The following is a 16,954-nucleotide window of genomic DNA, read 5'->3' as shown; positions in this document are numbered from 1 at the left end:
CCTTTTTCCTGCCTATGCAGGGGGTTGGACTCGATGATCTATTGAGGTATTATGTCAAAGAATTTTTTTCTTGAAAATGATGTTTCATTTGCCAAAAAATTATGGATGTGCATTATATGAAAAAGTAGGCCAGCATTTCAGGCATATGTGTTATAAAAAATAAAAACAGAACAGACGAGGCACATTATTTTTAACAAAAAGGAAAGAAAACAGCAACGTCCATTTTTTGTTGGGGGGAAAAATATCCCCCCCCCCCCCCCCAGGAAGAGCTTGAGTTTATTATGAAAAAATGTTTACTTAGAAAAAAAATGAAGTAGAGAGCCCGTGAAGTTTCTAACTGGCTCTATACCTGACTAGGCATAACATATCAGATGTTTAATTGGGCAACGCTGACTTTGCATTGATATTTCATTTGGGGCGCAGCATTATGCCTACAAAACTGGAGGCTATTTCTGGAGGGTAAATGGGAAAAACGTATCTTACCTTTACCGTCTGTGCGGAGTGAAGTGAAGACAAAAAATGAACAGCCTGGAAGTCTAGTTATGGCTTGAGTAGGGGACTTTCAGACAGGACTCTGGTATTAGGTTTCTACCTCTGGCGCTAGAAGACTGCATGCCTTTCAGCAAAGCACTTATCCTCTCTCTGAGCTTGTGTTAAGCTCTTTGCGATGCGGGATGATAATTCCTACCTTGGGTGCTGCAAAGCTTAATTATGTGGCCCTAATTACATTCTCTGAGATGCAGAGAAGCTAGCTGAATGCATGGCAATAGCACCCATATCGATTGCTGATGCTTCTGAGCTGAAACTCAGAAGGTTGACCCCGGGGAGATAAAGACACCAGGTTGAAGAGATCTGGTTAATAAGCTCCGCAATCCTAGCCGATTCGGGCAATTCATGGGCGAGATTGTAGCCAAACCCTTCAGGAAACTCAGGTGAGGCAGCAAAGAATGGGCTGATACAGAGATTAAAGGCCTCATTTCCCTTTGGTCTTAACATGGGAAATCACCAGGGATGTGGACCACAAAGGTATTTAGGTGCCTGACCACCACTGATTCTATGGAAATCCATGAGAATTAGGCAAGTCCAAGGATATGGGTCTGTGTGTTGCCTCTTGATGGAGACAATTTTGGCATGGCCTCTGGCCCCTAGCAAATGCAGGTTTTGCACAGAGGAATTGAGGCACAAAGAAAATGTGCTCCTTTGAAAAGATGGCCCTAAGGAAACTGCATAAAACTCCCAAGCCTTTGTTATATTGTTTAGGTACAAGAAGGAAAACACCGGGTAAAAAATAACACACACAAAACACAGAAGCACTTTGCATGCATTTTGCTCCAGGACAAGCAGGAAGGGGGTGAAACATATATTGTTGTTGATTCAGTTGGCACCTGTCAGCCGCGGCAGGCCAGTGCCCCGGTGCTATGTTGCTGGTAAGCAGCGCTTGCTCCTGCCAGGTGTTGCTACAAACAGGCACCACCAGCAATTCAAGGTCACAGCTGAGCTTGGGGCCATATGGTGTCAGGCCTTCTATACCTATATCACCAGAGGGAAGCCCTACTCTGAAGTGCTCAAAATATGAATAGGCACCACACAGCATGAGTGCGAGAAAGGAAGGAGTGGAGTTGTTTCCGTTTTACAGGCGGACAGCTGGATGCCACCTCATTTACACAGGATGCCACCTCATTTACGGAGCCTAGGCTCCGTAAATATATATATCAATGTATAATGTAATGTATAAATATATAATGTATGTATAAATAGATAAATATAATGTAAGCTCACTTTTTGCTACCGGAGCAGTATAAAGGAGAGTGAAGCTCATCTCCCAAAGCCACATACCGGGCGCATCTACATGAGACGCTTTATTGCACATTAGCCTAATAACACTGCGCAGTCACATGGCGATTAAAAACCATGCTCATAGCCCACTGTGCGATGTTATTAGGCTAATGCGCAGTAAGCGTCACAAAATAGGCGTGCATTGGTGCTATTGCACAGTAACTTTAGTTACCGCACATTTAGTTAGTACTTTACTAAGAAAGTACTAAACTAAATGCTCAGCATCTAAGGCGCATTAATGAACATGTAGACGTGCCCGCAACATACTGACTCTCATCAGGGCCTGAACTACAAAACCAGCCTTCCCCTCAGCATGACCGTGACCATGATTGATTGCTACTGCACCAACCAGGAACCCTGGTCCTGGACCAGAGCCCTGATGCACCAGGTATATCAAATGCTGTACAAATGCAGAACAGCACCAGACCTCGACTCCTGGTGGCCCCGAGCAAACTTTTTGTATTGGACCCCCCCTTCACCGGAGATAATGATAATAATAATTAGACAATGGGAAAACATTACCATTTTCAGGCCCCCTTTCTGTCTGGGCCCCGGGTGACCACCCGGTTCGCCCATGCCGGTGTCTGGCTCTGGTGCAGAATTAAACACTCCAAAACATTTACAATCTGAACCGTGGCTGAAATATCAGTGTGCCAGGTCTGCTTTGGATCTCAGGTTGCATCTCTGCCAAGGTTATTATCTTCAGCGGAGCTGCCTCCTTCCAACTGGAGCCACGGCTCAGAATCAGGCCCATCCACAGCAGCTGGCAAGCGGTTTTGGAGTTTGCCCTGACGCCCCGAGTGCAAAGGGCTCTCGGTTACTCCCATGCCAATAGAGTAGCTCTGCTGGACGCTAGTGGTGGTTACTCTGGATTTATCCCCGCGCAGCTGAGAATGGAGTCTGGTCCTTATGATTTCCACATTGAGACCTGCAGGAAAGAAGCAGGGGAAGGAGAGGCCAAAGTTTAACTGCTAAGGAAACCTATATTTAGTGGCAGTAATTAGCAGGCCCGAGATGCTAAAGGAAAAGGAGAGTAGTAACGGAAAGAGGCTGACTGCCTGGTGCTGCCTGGAGGGCGGCCGCCGCTACTACGGATGTGTGGCCTGCTCGTGCGCTAGTGGCATCGTTCACCTGTGATGGGCACTGATGCCTCTCTGCAGAGGATCTGGGCTTTTCCTGCTGGACATGCAGAGGCGCAGAGAGGATGGAGCACAGCGCAAATGCCCATGGTCCACCCTATGCTTTGCCTGGGTTATTCTTCTATTTCATACTTGAATTAATTCTATTTCAATATATGGCACTTTACCTGGGATCTCTTGAGCATCTGTTAACCTTTCACAGAAGCTGGGTGTTGGCTGCCCGGGTCCCCTGGCTGTAACCTGGGGCAGGTTTGGGTGCTATGTCTTGTGTCGTGTCAGTACTAAGAGGTTCGATTATGGATGTGCATAGGACGATTTGGACAGGACCGATCCTGCTTCTGGCACGGCCTCTGGAGGGCCATTCCCGCACCACTTCTCTGTGATGAACTCAGCCCTCTTGGGGTTTTGGATATTGCTCCTTGCAGTTGTGGGTGACGGCTTGAAGTGGGAATCTGGGGATTCGTTTGGGCTTTTTTTCAGTGAAAAAAAGGCGACTAGACCTGATAGCCCAAGACGGGGCTCCTACCGCAAGTAGTGTAACGGGGGGTGTGATTGAGGTAGCAGCCCTGGGCACTGCTTTTGTGGACAGGTGCAACTATAGCCACTGCTGCCACCAGCCCTGCTGCAGCCAGTGCTGTCCTGTGCGTCAGGGCTGTCCTGCTACACCTCGGCCTCCTGTCCTGTATTTCTAAACACCAGCTGATGCTGACTGCAGTCTGCCTCTTCCAGGAAGGAGCTTGCTCTTTGGTCTCTCCAGTCTTCCCGGTGGCTGCTCCATACGCCCCCACTGCACAGGAAGAGGGGAAAGGCATATAGCAATTCTGCTGCGGGATTAAAGAGGCAGAGCCGTCCCCCGTGTCAGCCGTAGTCACTGTGTGTGTGTGCTCTTATCGTTACTGCAGGGTAGGAGCGTCTACACGGTCAGGTCTCATATGAGCCCTCTTTTACCCTCAGATAAATTATTCACTGAGTGTCTGGCACCAAGGGCCTGGTCCCAATGTTGCTCGTCCTGGTGTAAGCCTGGAATAAGTGCATTGAAATCAATGGAGTTACCTAGGTGTTTCACGCTAGCCCTATCCATCCAGCTCAGCACGGTGTCGTAGAGGGAGCACCAGCGACGTGTCCGAAGGAGCGCGGAGGCTGTGCAGCGGCTCTGGTTTCCGTAGGTGCTTTCCCAAGCAGTGAAGTCATTCCACGTTTTTCCAGGGGATTCGAGTGAAAGCCTGCATGCCGTTTCTCTGGCTTCGAGGGATTCCTGTGCAACAGGGCTGGGTGTTTTGCATCCACCCCACCTTTTCGTATGCAGCAAAGCCAATTTACGTGTCATGTAGCTGCACCCCAAGGGAGCATTTTTCTACCCACATGGAGCAGGCGTCAGTGACTGCCCAAAGGAGCACGACCGCGAAGTCCTGTTGCTATCCGGAAAGCAGGTAGCACGCCGTTGGCACACTTGGTAATAGTCAATAAGAGAGTTAAAACTTGCCCAGCTAGCTTGGAAGACAGATGCCTTGACTATCTAATAAAGTGGTCTTATATTTGTCAGGCGCTCACAAAATCCCAGTTGGCAAAAGCAGCCTTTTTTAATGCCAATTTTTCTCAATCCAAAATGGGTTTTTGTTTGTTTTTGCGACAAAGATTTTTTTTTTCTTTTGGAGATTAACTCCTGGTGCGCGCTGGCTTCCTTCCCAAGATTTCAATCTATCATTAGCTTCCCCCATCCATTATTCAGCGGGGTTGACTGTAAACGAAGCAGCATCGATCTTTCCCTTTCGAATTGGCAGGGAAAGCGGAGAGCAGCTTGCTACTTTGTTATGCTGCGCTGCGACCCTTCCTACCCGGGCCGGCTGCAAAGGGAAATGCAACTTGCTTGTGACGTTAAATGAAGCCTTAATCTAATTGTTAGGAAGCAGTGGGTGTTCTGAATAGAGCCTGTTTCATAATGCATGCTCAAAAACAGAGGTTGTGGCCCCGGGGGAAAAGGTAGCAAAGTCAGTGGGTTTGGGGGACCGAACAGATTGCAGCGAGGTCTAGGGACTGTGGGCAGGTACAGACATTACACTTTTTCCAGTTTAGGTGGTCAGAAACCGGTCTAAACCTATAACAGAACAGAAGTTAAGACACGTAAGTCTGGTAGCAAAATTGTGAGATAGACCTGGATGGATGTAGTTAGTAGCAGACTTAACTGGTTTAAATGAAACCAGCCTATCCAATGTCTGTCCCAGATCCCAGCGTCGGCTGCTCATGGGCATACCCTTACCCTGCGGGGCTAAGACACACGACGTGGTCCAACGGAGCTGCCTGGGAATGGACTTGACCAGGAGAGTGGACACGCAGCCAGTATACTAGTAAAACTTTCACTAGTTTATAGTACCTCCTTGCTTTCTCAGAGTTAACTACTCTGGCAAGGAGTGACTTATGCCAGGCTGTGTCACGTGTCTGCTGCGCTTTTACACTGGGGTAAATTTACACTGTGTGTTTGCACCCACGGTACCCTACAGTAACTTCATCACCTTTTACTGAATGGTAAGTTATGGTGATTTAACTTTCAGTTCCTGTAGGGCAAGAGCATGCAGGCAGGCAGGTGCTACACAGCATGGATGGTAAGTCTCCAGTCCTCTCCATTCACTGAAAACTTTTCATGCATCCTGACACTGAGTGATATTAAAATTCACAGAAGTTTGGGGCTGGAAGGGACCTCGTGAGATCATGGGGTCCAGCCCCCCTGCTCTGGGCAGGAAAGACTGCGGGGGTCAAATAACCTCAGCAAGGTGTGCATCCAGTCTCCTTTTGAAGCTCTCCAGGGTAGGCGCCTGCACCACCCCGCTGGGGGTCTATTCCAGAGTCTGGTCACACGAACAGTGAAGAAGTTTTTCCTTATAAGACAAAATGGTAAGATCTCTGGGGTAGGGATCCTGGTTTATGACCGTGACTCCTAGGCACTAGTATGACTTAAAAAATAATAATAAAACAGCAGAAATCTCCAAAAAAGAACCGTGCATATGTAAATCCCCTGGAATCCCTTGGTATGAGCAGGGTATAAGCAGTGCATAAGCCTGAAGCCAGTCTCTTGGACAGAGGTAACATTTCCCCAATCAATGAATGTTTTTACTGGGTCGCCCGTCACGTTGTGCTGTCCTCGGAGCCAGAGTCTTACTGCCTTCACAGCTTTTGTCCGCCCCGGTTGAACTCCAGAGTAAATGTGCAGTGCAAACAAGTTGCCGACAGCAATAATGGCCAGGCCTTTGCAGCTGGCATTAGGCAAACACGATCCACCCTAGACTGTGAACAGGCTTTATGTAACAGCTAGTACGCTGTTCTTGTGCCTGTCCTCACAGACTTCCCCACTGTGCGCATCTACACGTGCAGTTAGCACATAGCAATAAACTCCAGCGCAGTTCGTACTGTAGTTTATTGCTCTCGGGCACAGTGTTTGCACATGCGCCCAGGACCACAGCACATTACGCCGGGGTGGTGCAGCCCCAGCTGGCAGGGAGACCAGGGGGTCAGCCTGCCAGCCTGGGGCTGCTCTGATGCGAGCCCTGGCTCAACCCAGCTGCCGAGAGGCTGGCTGGGGCACGAGTATGCTAGCCAGCCGGCACCCCACATGCTGTAGCACCCTCGTGCCCCCGTCACCCCTGATCGCTGCATGTGTTGCAATGAAGTAAATAACTCCACCATAGGATAATGCTTGTGTCGGGCAGTATTATCCTGCATTGGAGTGAATTAGTTTACTGCAGCCTAATAGCACCACATGTGTAGACAGTGATGCTTTACTGTGGAGCTAATTAGTCAACTCCACAGTAAAACACACATGTAGATGCCCCCACTGAAGGCCAGATCCAGGCAGGCCCAGTGCAACCCTGAGCTTCTAGTTACTCTGGTGCAGTGCTTCTCAACCTTTTCTGACTCGAGGCACCCCTTCATAGGCTCAATGCACCATTTGGAAAATGCCATTTTTTAGTCTTCACTTGTTTTTTGTTTGTTTTTTTAATACAGAAAAATAATCAAGCAAAGAACTCAGGAAGACCACAAGAGCCCATGATGTTTTTTAACACTACCTATTTCTGTTTGAAATCTCTGGGTTTGTTGTGTGAATCATGTTTGCACATCTAACCGTGCTAACATTGCGTGGCCCTCCGGGGCACTCTTGAAAGCATCTCAAGGCAACCCAGGGTGCCACGGCTGCCTGGCTGAGAATCGCTGGCCATACAGCCAGCTGTAGCATGAATTACACCCACAGTGCGCGATTTAGCCTTGTTCAGTACAAAAGTGAAAAGCAGAGCTGGTCTCGCATCGAACAACCGAAGGCAGGAGGGAATGTGATGTTTGCATGTTGTTGCTGCTGTGGGTGTGGGGATGGGACGGTGGTTGTGTCCCTACCCACACACGAACTACAAAACCCGGTTCTCTCTCTCTGACCATAACCTGGCTGGACTCTGATTAGCTTGTATGGCGAGGAGAGAGACTGAGAGTGACCGGGACAGCAGACGATCCCTGGTATGGCCCTTGATGCAAAGATGTTCCCTCTCCATTCCCTAACCCGGGCCATTTCCTGTTGGTCCTTGGGTGGTTGGGTGCCACATCGTGGCACTGTAACTTTGCCACCTCCCCGTCTCTTCTTCTGCTGCATCTTCCTCTTCTCTCCAAGGGCACCAAGGAAGGAAGGATTTGGCCTGCCTGTTTGTGTCTTGGCTCATCTCAGGCCCAATTCCCCTCTCACACACACAGGTGTGAATCAAAAGCAACACGCTGAAGCTAAGGGAGTAGTAGGATTGAGATAACATCTCCATGAGAGGCCCACTACAGCTTGGAGAATAGGACATAGTGGGGGAGTTAGTCATCCCTTGTATGGGAGAGCCTAGGATGGGGATCCCAATCCTTCCTGAACTACTGGACCAGTGGCAACGCTCAACATTTCTCATAGATTTTTACACTAGGAGCTGGGGGGGCCTTGTGAATCATGCCTGCACCCCTAAGACAGCTAACATCGTGCGGCACCCTTGAAAGGCTCTCAAGGCCCCCTGGATGCTACAAGGCCCTGGCTGAGAATCACGGAGCAGGAGGTTCAGACCTGGGACTCTGGAGCCGTAGAAATTATTCAAAGAAAGACAAAGTCCAAAGGCTCAAGCTTTGCAGCCCCTTTCTATTTAAACTTGTGCTGTGTAAACACACAACACACCCAGTGGTGTGAACCAGCTGTATTATCTCGTGAGCAAACAAGGCCACTATTAGCTCTAATTTATTTCTTGGCAGCAGACTGGGACGTAAGTACACAACCCACTCGATGATGCTTTCAAGGTCACCAGAATAATACATGTGTTGAGAGGCGATATATGCATCTCGGGGTTGGAAAATCTCTGCCCGAGGCATGCATGTTGAAACCAAGGCAAGCAGGGGAGGGGGTTTGTTCCTGCCCGGTGCTGAGCACCATTTGCAGAGTGCCGAGTGCTCACACCACTCCTTGAAGTCATTGCAAGTGGAGATGTTCAGCTCCTGACGAGAGAAGGCTCTCGAGGCACGTCTATGCAGTCTCCCTCCTGACTTTGTGACTGTGGGCAGCAAGATAAGACTCACCCATTCATTCGCATTGGACTCAGCAGAGACCAGCAACTGGCAGAGCAGAGGCTCAGAGTGGTCCTGAGCGTGTGTCCTAGTACTGTGCTTAGGCTCTCCCTGCTCCCCAGCTGCCTGCTCTGCCTGGATGCTGGTCTCTGGTCAACCTGAGGGGCAGGGCAAGGTGCCAGAAGCAGCAGAGAAGCCATGAAAGCCTGGTCCAAACATCCCAGGCAGCATTTGGTGGGGCGATGCAGAGTTCAGTGTGTGCTGGATCAGGCCCTTATATGGATCTCATGCCTTCTGAAGCTAATTTGTTCCTTTTAGTTGCATCAGCATGACCCTGATGATCCTCAGCAGGCTACACCACTGTAAAAATGGGCAAAATGGTCTCTCTACAAACTAACCTCCGCACCATCCATCAGGGAATTGATATGATCCCCCTCATTATAGGGGTAAGCACGTCCATGCTGGTGGAAAGTAGGTGACTTGACCAAAGTCACTAGGGTTTTTGACCCCTCAGCTCCCTCTTGGTTCTACACTGATAGATGGATCTGGGGTCAGAGTCTGATTTCCACATCCCAGGCATGAGAGTGCAGCAATTCCAATGCGCTCAAAGGTTTTCCTTGGGATTTCCATCAGTGTAAGAGAAAATGTGGCCCAAGATCAGTCAATCAGCCCAATGATTTGGGGTAATACACTAGGATTTGCACAAATCCAGAGTCATACGCAAAGGGTAAGTACGCAGCCAGCATGCTGGGTTGTCGGGCAGCAAACCTGAGCTTGCCTCCTTGCTGTCGATGCCACTTAGGTGCACCCAGAAGAGTGCACCTGACTCCTGAAGTTTTATTCTCCCAGCTCAGTCAAGGTGCACATTCAAGAGAAGGGCAGAGAAAGTGCTTCAAGGAGGTCCTCAAGGCCAGCTTGAAAAATGCAACGTCAACATCAACTCATGGGAGACTATTGCCCAGGACTGCCCCAAATGGAGGAAGAGTCTGTTGCAAGGATCTCACTACTTTGAAACAACAACAGGAGACAGAAAAGCAGGAGTTGCAAAAACCAAGAACCCAGAGCCACCCACCGTGCAGGGAAACAAGTGCCCGAGCTGCAACAGAGTTTGTCGATCCTGGAGAGGCCTCGTCAGCCACCTTCAGACCCACAGATAAGACAATCATGGAAGACAACCATCCTCAACTGCAAGGGATTGCCAATGATGATGAGAGGCAGTAGGCGTTGATAGAAGGGTATGGACTGGAGACCAGGATGCACATGGCACCATCTGAGATAGCTTCATCCTCTAGTAGAAGCAATAACTTGCCAACATCCACGCTGACCGTTCAATAGAGAGAGCTGTGACACACATTAACATAGGCCACATGTGCTGAACTTCCAGAGGGTCTTTCAGGAGCAGGTGGTAATGCATCCCTATAATGGCGTGCAAGCGTTTGCATCAAGCAATGACAGGTGCACACGTGCATGTGGCATGTGCACACGTGGCAGCTGAAAGCAGTGATATTTATCTGCTTCTGGCCTGTTGGGTGGGGAAGCTCAGGAGCATTTCTACACAGATTTCGGGATGGTGGATGGAAGGGGCTGGATAAGTGCTGGGGTTGCAGTTACAAGTCACAGGGCGAAGGCGTGATTTCAGGCCCCGTAAACCTGTCATATATGCATATCTGCGCAACCCAATCAGACTAGTTTGGCAGGGTGGCACTCCCAGGCATGTCAGGCCAGGACAAGGCAGGGCACATCTCTCTGAGGCCCCGGTAACCATTGCTCTGAAAAAGCAGTGCAGGAGCAGGGTTAGGACAAGTCATGGAAAAATGGGTTTGAGTCTGGTGTCTTGACATCAGTGACCTTGTACTCCTTCACTTGGCGTAGCATGGTTGCTGTAGAGTTGCATGGGCATAGCTGATCCCCTAGCTACTAACTAACCCCCAAACATTCAGGCCGTGACTTTCCTTCTCTCTGTTTTACACTGGCATAAAACCACTGCCTTCCACTTTCCTGACTTGGACTCACATGAGACCAGTCTAGAACGCCATGTCTCTTTCCTAGTGTTGGCACATACCTTGCATGTCCGTCAGGAGCTCTTCTGTGAGCTTTCCCACCTCAGCTACTGCGGGCCAGGGCAGGCCTTTTTCTGCAGCGAACACCAGGCTGTCGTGAAGAACATCCAGCTCAATGCTCCGCCGGAGATCCCGCGCCTCATCAAACACTTCCCAGCCCAGCAGCAATCTCAGATGCCGGCGCCCCTTTTCTCTCTGGTGTTAAGACATGAAAGATGGGCCATGTTAGCATTGCAGGAGGCAAGAGAGCTCCCTTGACGTCGATGCAATGCAAGGCCAATAAGGGTATCAATGTGCAAGATCCTTGGGCCAGATTCTGGTCTCACTCTTGTTGGACCTGGCACAGTTGAGTCACGTGGCTTCTGATTTATCCTGGGAGAGAAGAATCAGGCCCTTGGACCTTCCTTTGGGGTCTGTCTCACCCAGTATCAAGCTTGGGGCCTGGACCTGATGCTCTCGCAAGGTCCCTTCCGGCCCCAACGTCTATGAAATCTATGAAAATGTCTACGGGATGCTGCTTCATAGGTGAGCAAATGCCTGGACTAGAAGAGAGACTGTGGCTTTGTTCCTACTTGGAGGTGGACCATGATCCACCCTCAGGCCCTTCGCTTGGCCTACCCAGATCTCTTGGTCTGGTGCAGACTGCAGTCCCTGCCCCAAGGATACTTGGTCCTTGCCATGAAGGATGTTGCATAGGGCTGAGGGCAGGTGGGTCCTTGGGGAATGATAGTTCAGGCACCCGATGGGTTCATTTTGGGTTGGATTCAGCTTCCACACTGCTCCTTGCTCAGCACTGCACTCAAAGGTCCTGAATATCAATGGGCTGGATAATTGCCCTCACCCCATCATTTAAGGAGACCTCTATCACCCTCAGAAGAGGTGATGAGAGGCAGGGTCCTTAAGTAATCCCAGAGAGGGCAATGGTCTACTAGGGAGGTAACCCCTGCAGCCCAAAAGCTGGTTTCCCTCAGCATAACATGCGTGGCTTCTTGCAATTAGGCAGATCTTTGCAGTCATCCTCTTGGAGGATCTGCCTCAGCTCCATTAGAGTGAAGTCCACGAGCCCTGATCAGAGTATTGAGCCATTGGTGGGTAAGGGGGGCAGGATCTGACTGCTCCCTCTGGTTTCTCCTCAGCCCTACCTCCTGCCAATGGCTGTTAGATGGGGGATTGTGCACGCAGTGGTTGTCAACCAATTTCTCAAGGTTGAAATGCACCATTTCATTGTTCCACGTGGAAACTTTTCACTCCTTTTCTTGCCTGCTCAGATCTGGGGTCTTGGGAGGAACAAATGGTGGGTACTCAATAGAGATGGAGTCAGGTCTGACCAAGACATGAGTGGTCAGCTAGGGGTCCTGGTTTTCTCTGATTAAAAAAAAAACAAACCCAATTTTCAGGTTAAAAAAAGTAACCCCAAATCCACATTTTTCCATGATCAAAATGAAACACCACTATATCTATCTATCGATCTATCTATCCATCTATCTATCCCATTGCTCCTTGTCCTGTCATCTGCCCCCACTGAGAACAGCCCAGCTCCATCCTCTTTGCAGCCCCCCTGCAGGGACTTGAAGGCTGCTATTCAATCTAGATATCTAGCTAGATCAATAGATCGATAGATAGATATATCTATATATATATAGTGAGAGAGACAGATATCTATATATAGGTATAGATAGATAGATATAGTGGTGTTTCATTTTATATATGTCAGATGCTATCCATATATATATGTCAGATGCTTTCAATGCACCGTTGCTGCTAGGATCTTCCTTGTGAGAAATGTATACAATGAAGGGCCAAGTATCTTCAACCATTGCCTACAATAATTCCCGAAGTTTATGCTTTTACCCCTGTGCTAGATGGAAACAAAAGTGCTTCTTTCACTGAAAACTATGCTCATGTGGCTTAGCCTCCACTTACCGTAGAGTAAGAGCTGGCATCAGGCAGTTACTGTGGAACAGTTCAGGCCCTGCTTCCTTCTACCCACATGCCCACTATTCATCTATATGTATGTATTAGTGGTGCTTCATTTTAATAATGGAAAAAGGTGAATTTTGGGTTTTTGAACTCAAAAATTGAGTTGTTTGTTTGTTTGTTTTTTTATCAGAGAAGACCAGGATCCCTGGTGGTCAGGCCTAGTGGTTCACACTAAGCCCAGAGTCGGGGTTGGGTTACCAACATACAAGCAGTTAAGGTCAAAGCCAGGTATCAGCCCAGTTTCCAGGGTGTCAAGTTGAGAGTCAAGACAAGGTCCTGGCCAGGACAAGCAACTGATGAAGACCAGGAGGTCCAAGATGGGAACCCTGATGGAGGGCAGGCAGCGTGAGAGGCATGGCACGCTGTTTTAGGAGCTGGGAACCTATACCATGAGTCTGGGGCTGGTAGCCACTGAGCGGTAGGGCAGCAATACACACCCTGTGTGCAGGGGGTTCTTTGGTGCTTACCCTGGTATTGTATAAGGCAATCAGCAGGCTAAATGCAACCCATCTTTACCTGAAGCTGGACCACTGCCCTCACCCCGTCTGCTGACAAGCCGGCCATCCTCCTGAGAACAGGGAACCGTGGCCCGGGCGTTGTGTGGTCACAGACGGGCGACGTTCCATGGGCGCCCGCGTTCCAGGACCCTCCCGCCCATCACCCACTCCCTCGGCGCTGGGGCTGTGCAAGGCGTCGGACAGAGCTTCCGAGCCGGAGAAGCTTCGGACGCTTCAGGGTCCGAAGCAGCATGTCCGGGTTGAAGCTCTGGCCTCGTTAGGCTTCTCGCAGCACTTCGGAGCCGCCTCCGAGATCCAGCTATGTAATGGGGAAACAATAAAATATCTCTAACTTTGTTGTTTTTTAGTCCAATTTGGATGAAATTTTCAGGCGTGGTAGGCTCTGCAGAGAGGACGAAGCCTGCCAAGTTTCAAGAAGATGGGTGCAGGGGTATGGGGGGAACAGCACCCCAAATTCTTGAAAGCAAAACTCCTGTCACATCTATGTATTACAACACAGGGAGTTCAAAACTGCAGGGGGGGGGGTGGCTCTTACTGAGGCCACAAAGCCTGCCAAGTTTCAAGAAGTTCGGTGCAGGGGTTTGCGGGGAATTGTCCCTCAAGCTGTGGACAAGCAAAACTGGTGCCATGGGTGCTGTGGGACTGCCTCTTGGGGCGGGAGGGGAGACACTGCTGCAGGCCTGGCTGCGAAGCTGCCGTGTTCCCAGTTACCGATCAATCCATCATGATTCACTCAGGGACCAGGGACTCGGGACCAGCTCAATACACAGGACCTAGCTACTACATAACGACTTAAGGAGCATCAATTGGCACCTACAAAACCAGGCTAAGGAGAGGAAAGACTCAATGCAGACAATCAACTGCCCCAAGGCAGAGACAGTCTTGGCACGAGTTTTGTCCGTCAGCAGCTCGGGGTGCAGGGCCCCAGACCCCCCTGCACCCATCTCCTCCACAGCTGGCAGGCATCACAGCAGAGGCCACCATCCCTGCCACTGTCACCTCGCTGCCCCTTAGCACATGCAGGGTCACCCATGGCACCAGTTTTCCTTGTCTGCAGCTTGGGGTGCACTTCCCCCCAAACCCCTGCACCCATCCCCTTGACACTTGGAAGGCTTTGTGGCCTCATCAGGGGCTAGCATGCCTGCAGTTTTCACCCCCCTAGTTTGGCTTTCAAGAATTTGGGGTACAGTTCCCCTCAAACTCCTGCACTGATCTTCTTGAAACTTGGCAGGTTTCATGCTCTCAGCAAAGGCTACCATCCCTGCAAGTTTCATCCAAATCAGAAAAAACAACTAAGTTATAGATAGTTCATTGATTCCCCATTATACCCTATGGCCGGATTTCCAAGGCGGCTCCGAAGCTTCGGCCGGATCAAGGCGGAAACCCAGTCTGGAGCTCTGGATCGGATCGCGGCCATCCAAAGTGGCCGGATCGGATCGCTGCCGACTCGCACAAGCCTACTTGACATGTGCCCACCTTGCTGTTCAATGCCCTGAGCAAAGGGCATTGCCAAGGGCACGTCCTAAGAGATTTCCCTGCCTCTTCATCCCTGTCTTCAGTCCCGCTGAGGTCAGGAGTAAAACCCTGGCTTCACTGTGAACAGGCAGGGGTCTTCTTCCACCCATATTTTCCTCCCTGTAACCCTGTTCCAGTCTGGGACACTTGGTGAATGGACATATGAATAATGGGCATGCAGGTAAAAGGAGGCAGGGCCTGAGCTGTGCCATATGCCTGATGTCTATTCTTACCCCATGGGAAGGGGAGGCTAAGCCACCTGCGCATAGCCTGCAGCGAAAGAAGCACTTTTTCCTCCATCTAGTATGGAGGTAAAAGCAAACCCAAGGGTAAAAAAGGGTAACCCCAAATCCACATGTTTCTGTGATTTAAATGAAACTCCACTAACCTATAGAGAGAGATATATAGCGGTGTTTCATTTTAATCATGGAAAAAATGTGAGTTTGGGGTTGCTTATTTTTAATCGGAGAGTGGAGATTTTTTTTTTTTTTAAATCAGAGAAAATCAGGATCCCTGGCAACGGTTGAGGATACTTGGCCCTTAGTCACAGGTGTATAATTTTCTCGCCAGGAAGATCCTAGCAGCAAAGGAGCATTGAAAGCAGCTGCTGTGACTTTTGTGAAGTGTAAGGAGAGCTGTGATTCGGATGGCACGTTCACCAGCCTCACGGGTGCTAGATACCGGATACGAGCAGTTGGCCGTAGCAACAGGCTGCTGTGATGCTTGCCAGCTGGCGTGCGTGGGGGAGATCTCGCCACACCTGAGAGACAGGTGGATGGTTCCTCACAACACAAGGGTCTTGCACGCTGGATTTTCACCCCCCGCCTGCCCCATCCTATGCACGTGGCGTAGGGAAGGATCAAAGTCGGGGTATCATCTGTGCATCCTACCAGTGCTTGTGCAGTTATAGCTGCATTCACTTTTCCATAAAGCCCTGCAAACTTCTTTTCAAAATCACGTGTCTCGGCAGCTCTGAACCATGTGCTGTCTCATAAAAACAGCACCACTGTGTGGCAGCAAGGAAATGCTGTTGCTGCTTGCAGATCTCCCTCTCTAGTAGGTAGATGATCCCTGATAGGAGGAATCTAGGTGGAAATGGGGATTTAATGCTCATGGTTGAGCAGGAGCTGTACTCCTGCTGTTGTAGATCACGGTGACAATGAATAATGCTTACTACAGCCGTGTCTACTGGACCCCACACGCGGTCCCACGGTCAGGGAAAAAGGAGATGCAAGCTGAGTCCCGGTGTGTGCACCGTTCGGGCCTCGGAGGGTGGCCAGGAAACAGGCTGGCCCAGGCTGGGTCCCATTTTATGTTGCACCCTGCACTGATTCCTTGTGATGTTTGCCTGCCTTTTAGGAGGCACCGAGGAAGGGCTTTCTGCCTCGCACTGCCCCAGACCTGGAGCCTCGCACTGTCAGACCTGGAGCCGTAGAAAGCAATACGTGAAGGGCTCGGGCTTGCACGCTCTGCTCCGAGACTGCATCCCAGCACCCAATTTCGATACCTCTCAGTGCTCTGCCAGTGAGGCAAACCCCCACGAGGGGCTGAGGCCTGAGAAGAAGAGGATTCAGGCTGGTTGTGCATTGGTCATGAAAGACGGAGATCCTAATCTCCGAGGCTGACCGGAGCCCCGCTGCCCGGCAGGTTGCTTCGGCATATGCGGTGGTAACGCTCTTAGTGAGACAGGCTTGTTAAGGTACAGAGGGGCCAGTTTCCCTCGGAGATGAGATAAGCTCAAAGCAGTTTGGGCAGGCAGAGGTTTGTTTCTTGGCTCACCCGAGAGGGTATTTGATGGCCCCAGCGAGTCCTCCGGCTGCGGGAAATGAGAGAGGGGCCCAGGCCAGGCTCTGAGCGAGACACAAGTGTCAGAAGATGGTGAGGATTGCGCAGCGGGCTCTTATCATTTCTGCACCAGAGCAAACCAAGACCCCCCCCCCGCACGCACCGGCGTCTACAGACATTAAGACTGGAGTGTTTTGAAATGCAGACCTCGATCTCAGCCTTGTGGTTTGAGCCCTCCTGTTAACTAACTGGGGAGTCTACTTTGATGGCTGTCAGCTGATATGAGCGGACAGCGCCATCTCCGATGGCCCTGACTGTGCAAAACCACTTCGGTGCTATAAAAAGCTACTCCTGTGATTTCTTTGTGATAACCTCTGTTTTGTGCGCTCCGTGCCCCTTCCGCAGTTCACCTGCAAGCTGCCCGCTGCTCCAGCTCTTGCTTGAATTATACACTGACCATCCCTTGCAAGGCGGTGGGCCAAATACTACTCTCACTGGCACCAGTCTGACTGCAGGGCCAGTTTGTGAAAGTCCTGTAGTCAGTCAAGTTAATCCAGAT

The 16,954-nt window shown here is 50.2% G+C and overlaps 1 protein-coding gene across 1 annotated transcript in view; it reads right to left on the bottom strand.

The window, feature by feature from the left end:
• Window positions 1-13,141, bottom strand: part of CUNH8orf74 (chromosome unknown C8orf74 homolog) — a 23,916-nt gene extending 10,775 nt beyond the window's left edge. Inside the window, exons 1-2 of the mRNA XM_006028158.1 lie at window positions 13,094-13,141; window positions 10,600-10,792 (exon numbers count right to left, since the gene is read on the bottom strand). Coding sequence (XP_006028220.1) covers window positions 10,600-10,792; window positions 13,094-13,141 — 241 coding nt within the window. The remainder of the gene's footprint in view (window positions 1-10,599; window positions 10,793-13,093) is intronic.
• Between the last annotated feature and the right edge of the window lie 3,813 nt (window positions 13,142-16,954).

The sequence above is a fragment of the Alligator sinensis genome, unplaced genomic scaffold, assembly GCF_000455745.1.
Source record: "Alligator sinensis unplaced genomic scaffold, ASM45574v1 scaffold393_1, whole genome shotgun sequence".
NCBI classification, from domain to species: Eukaryota; Metazoa; Chordata; order Crocodylia; family Alligatoridae; genus Alligator; species Alligator sinensis.
The sequence above is the reverse complement of the archived record's forward strand: the minus strand, read 5'-3'. Positions and strand labels throughout refer to the sequence as shown.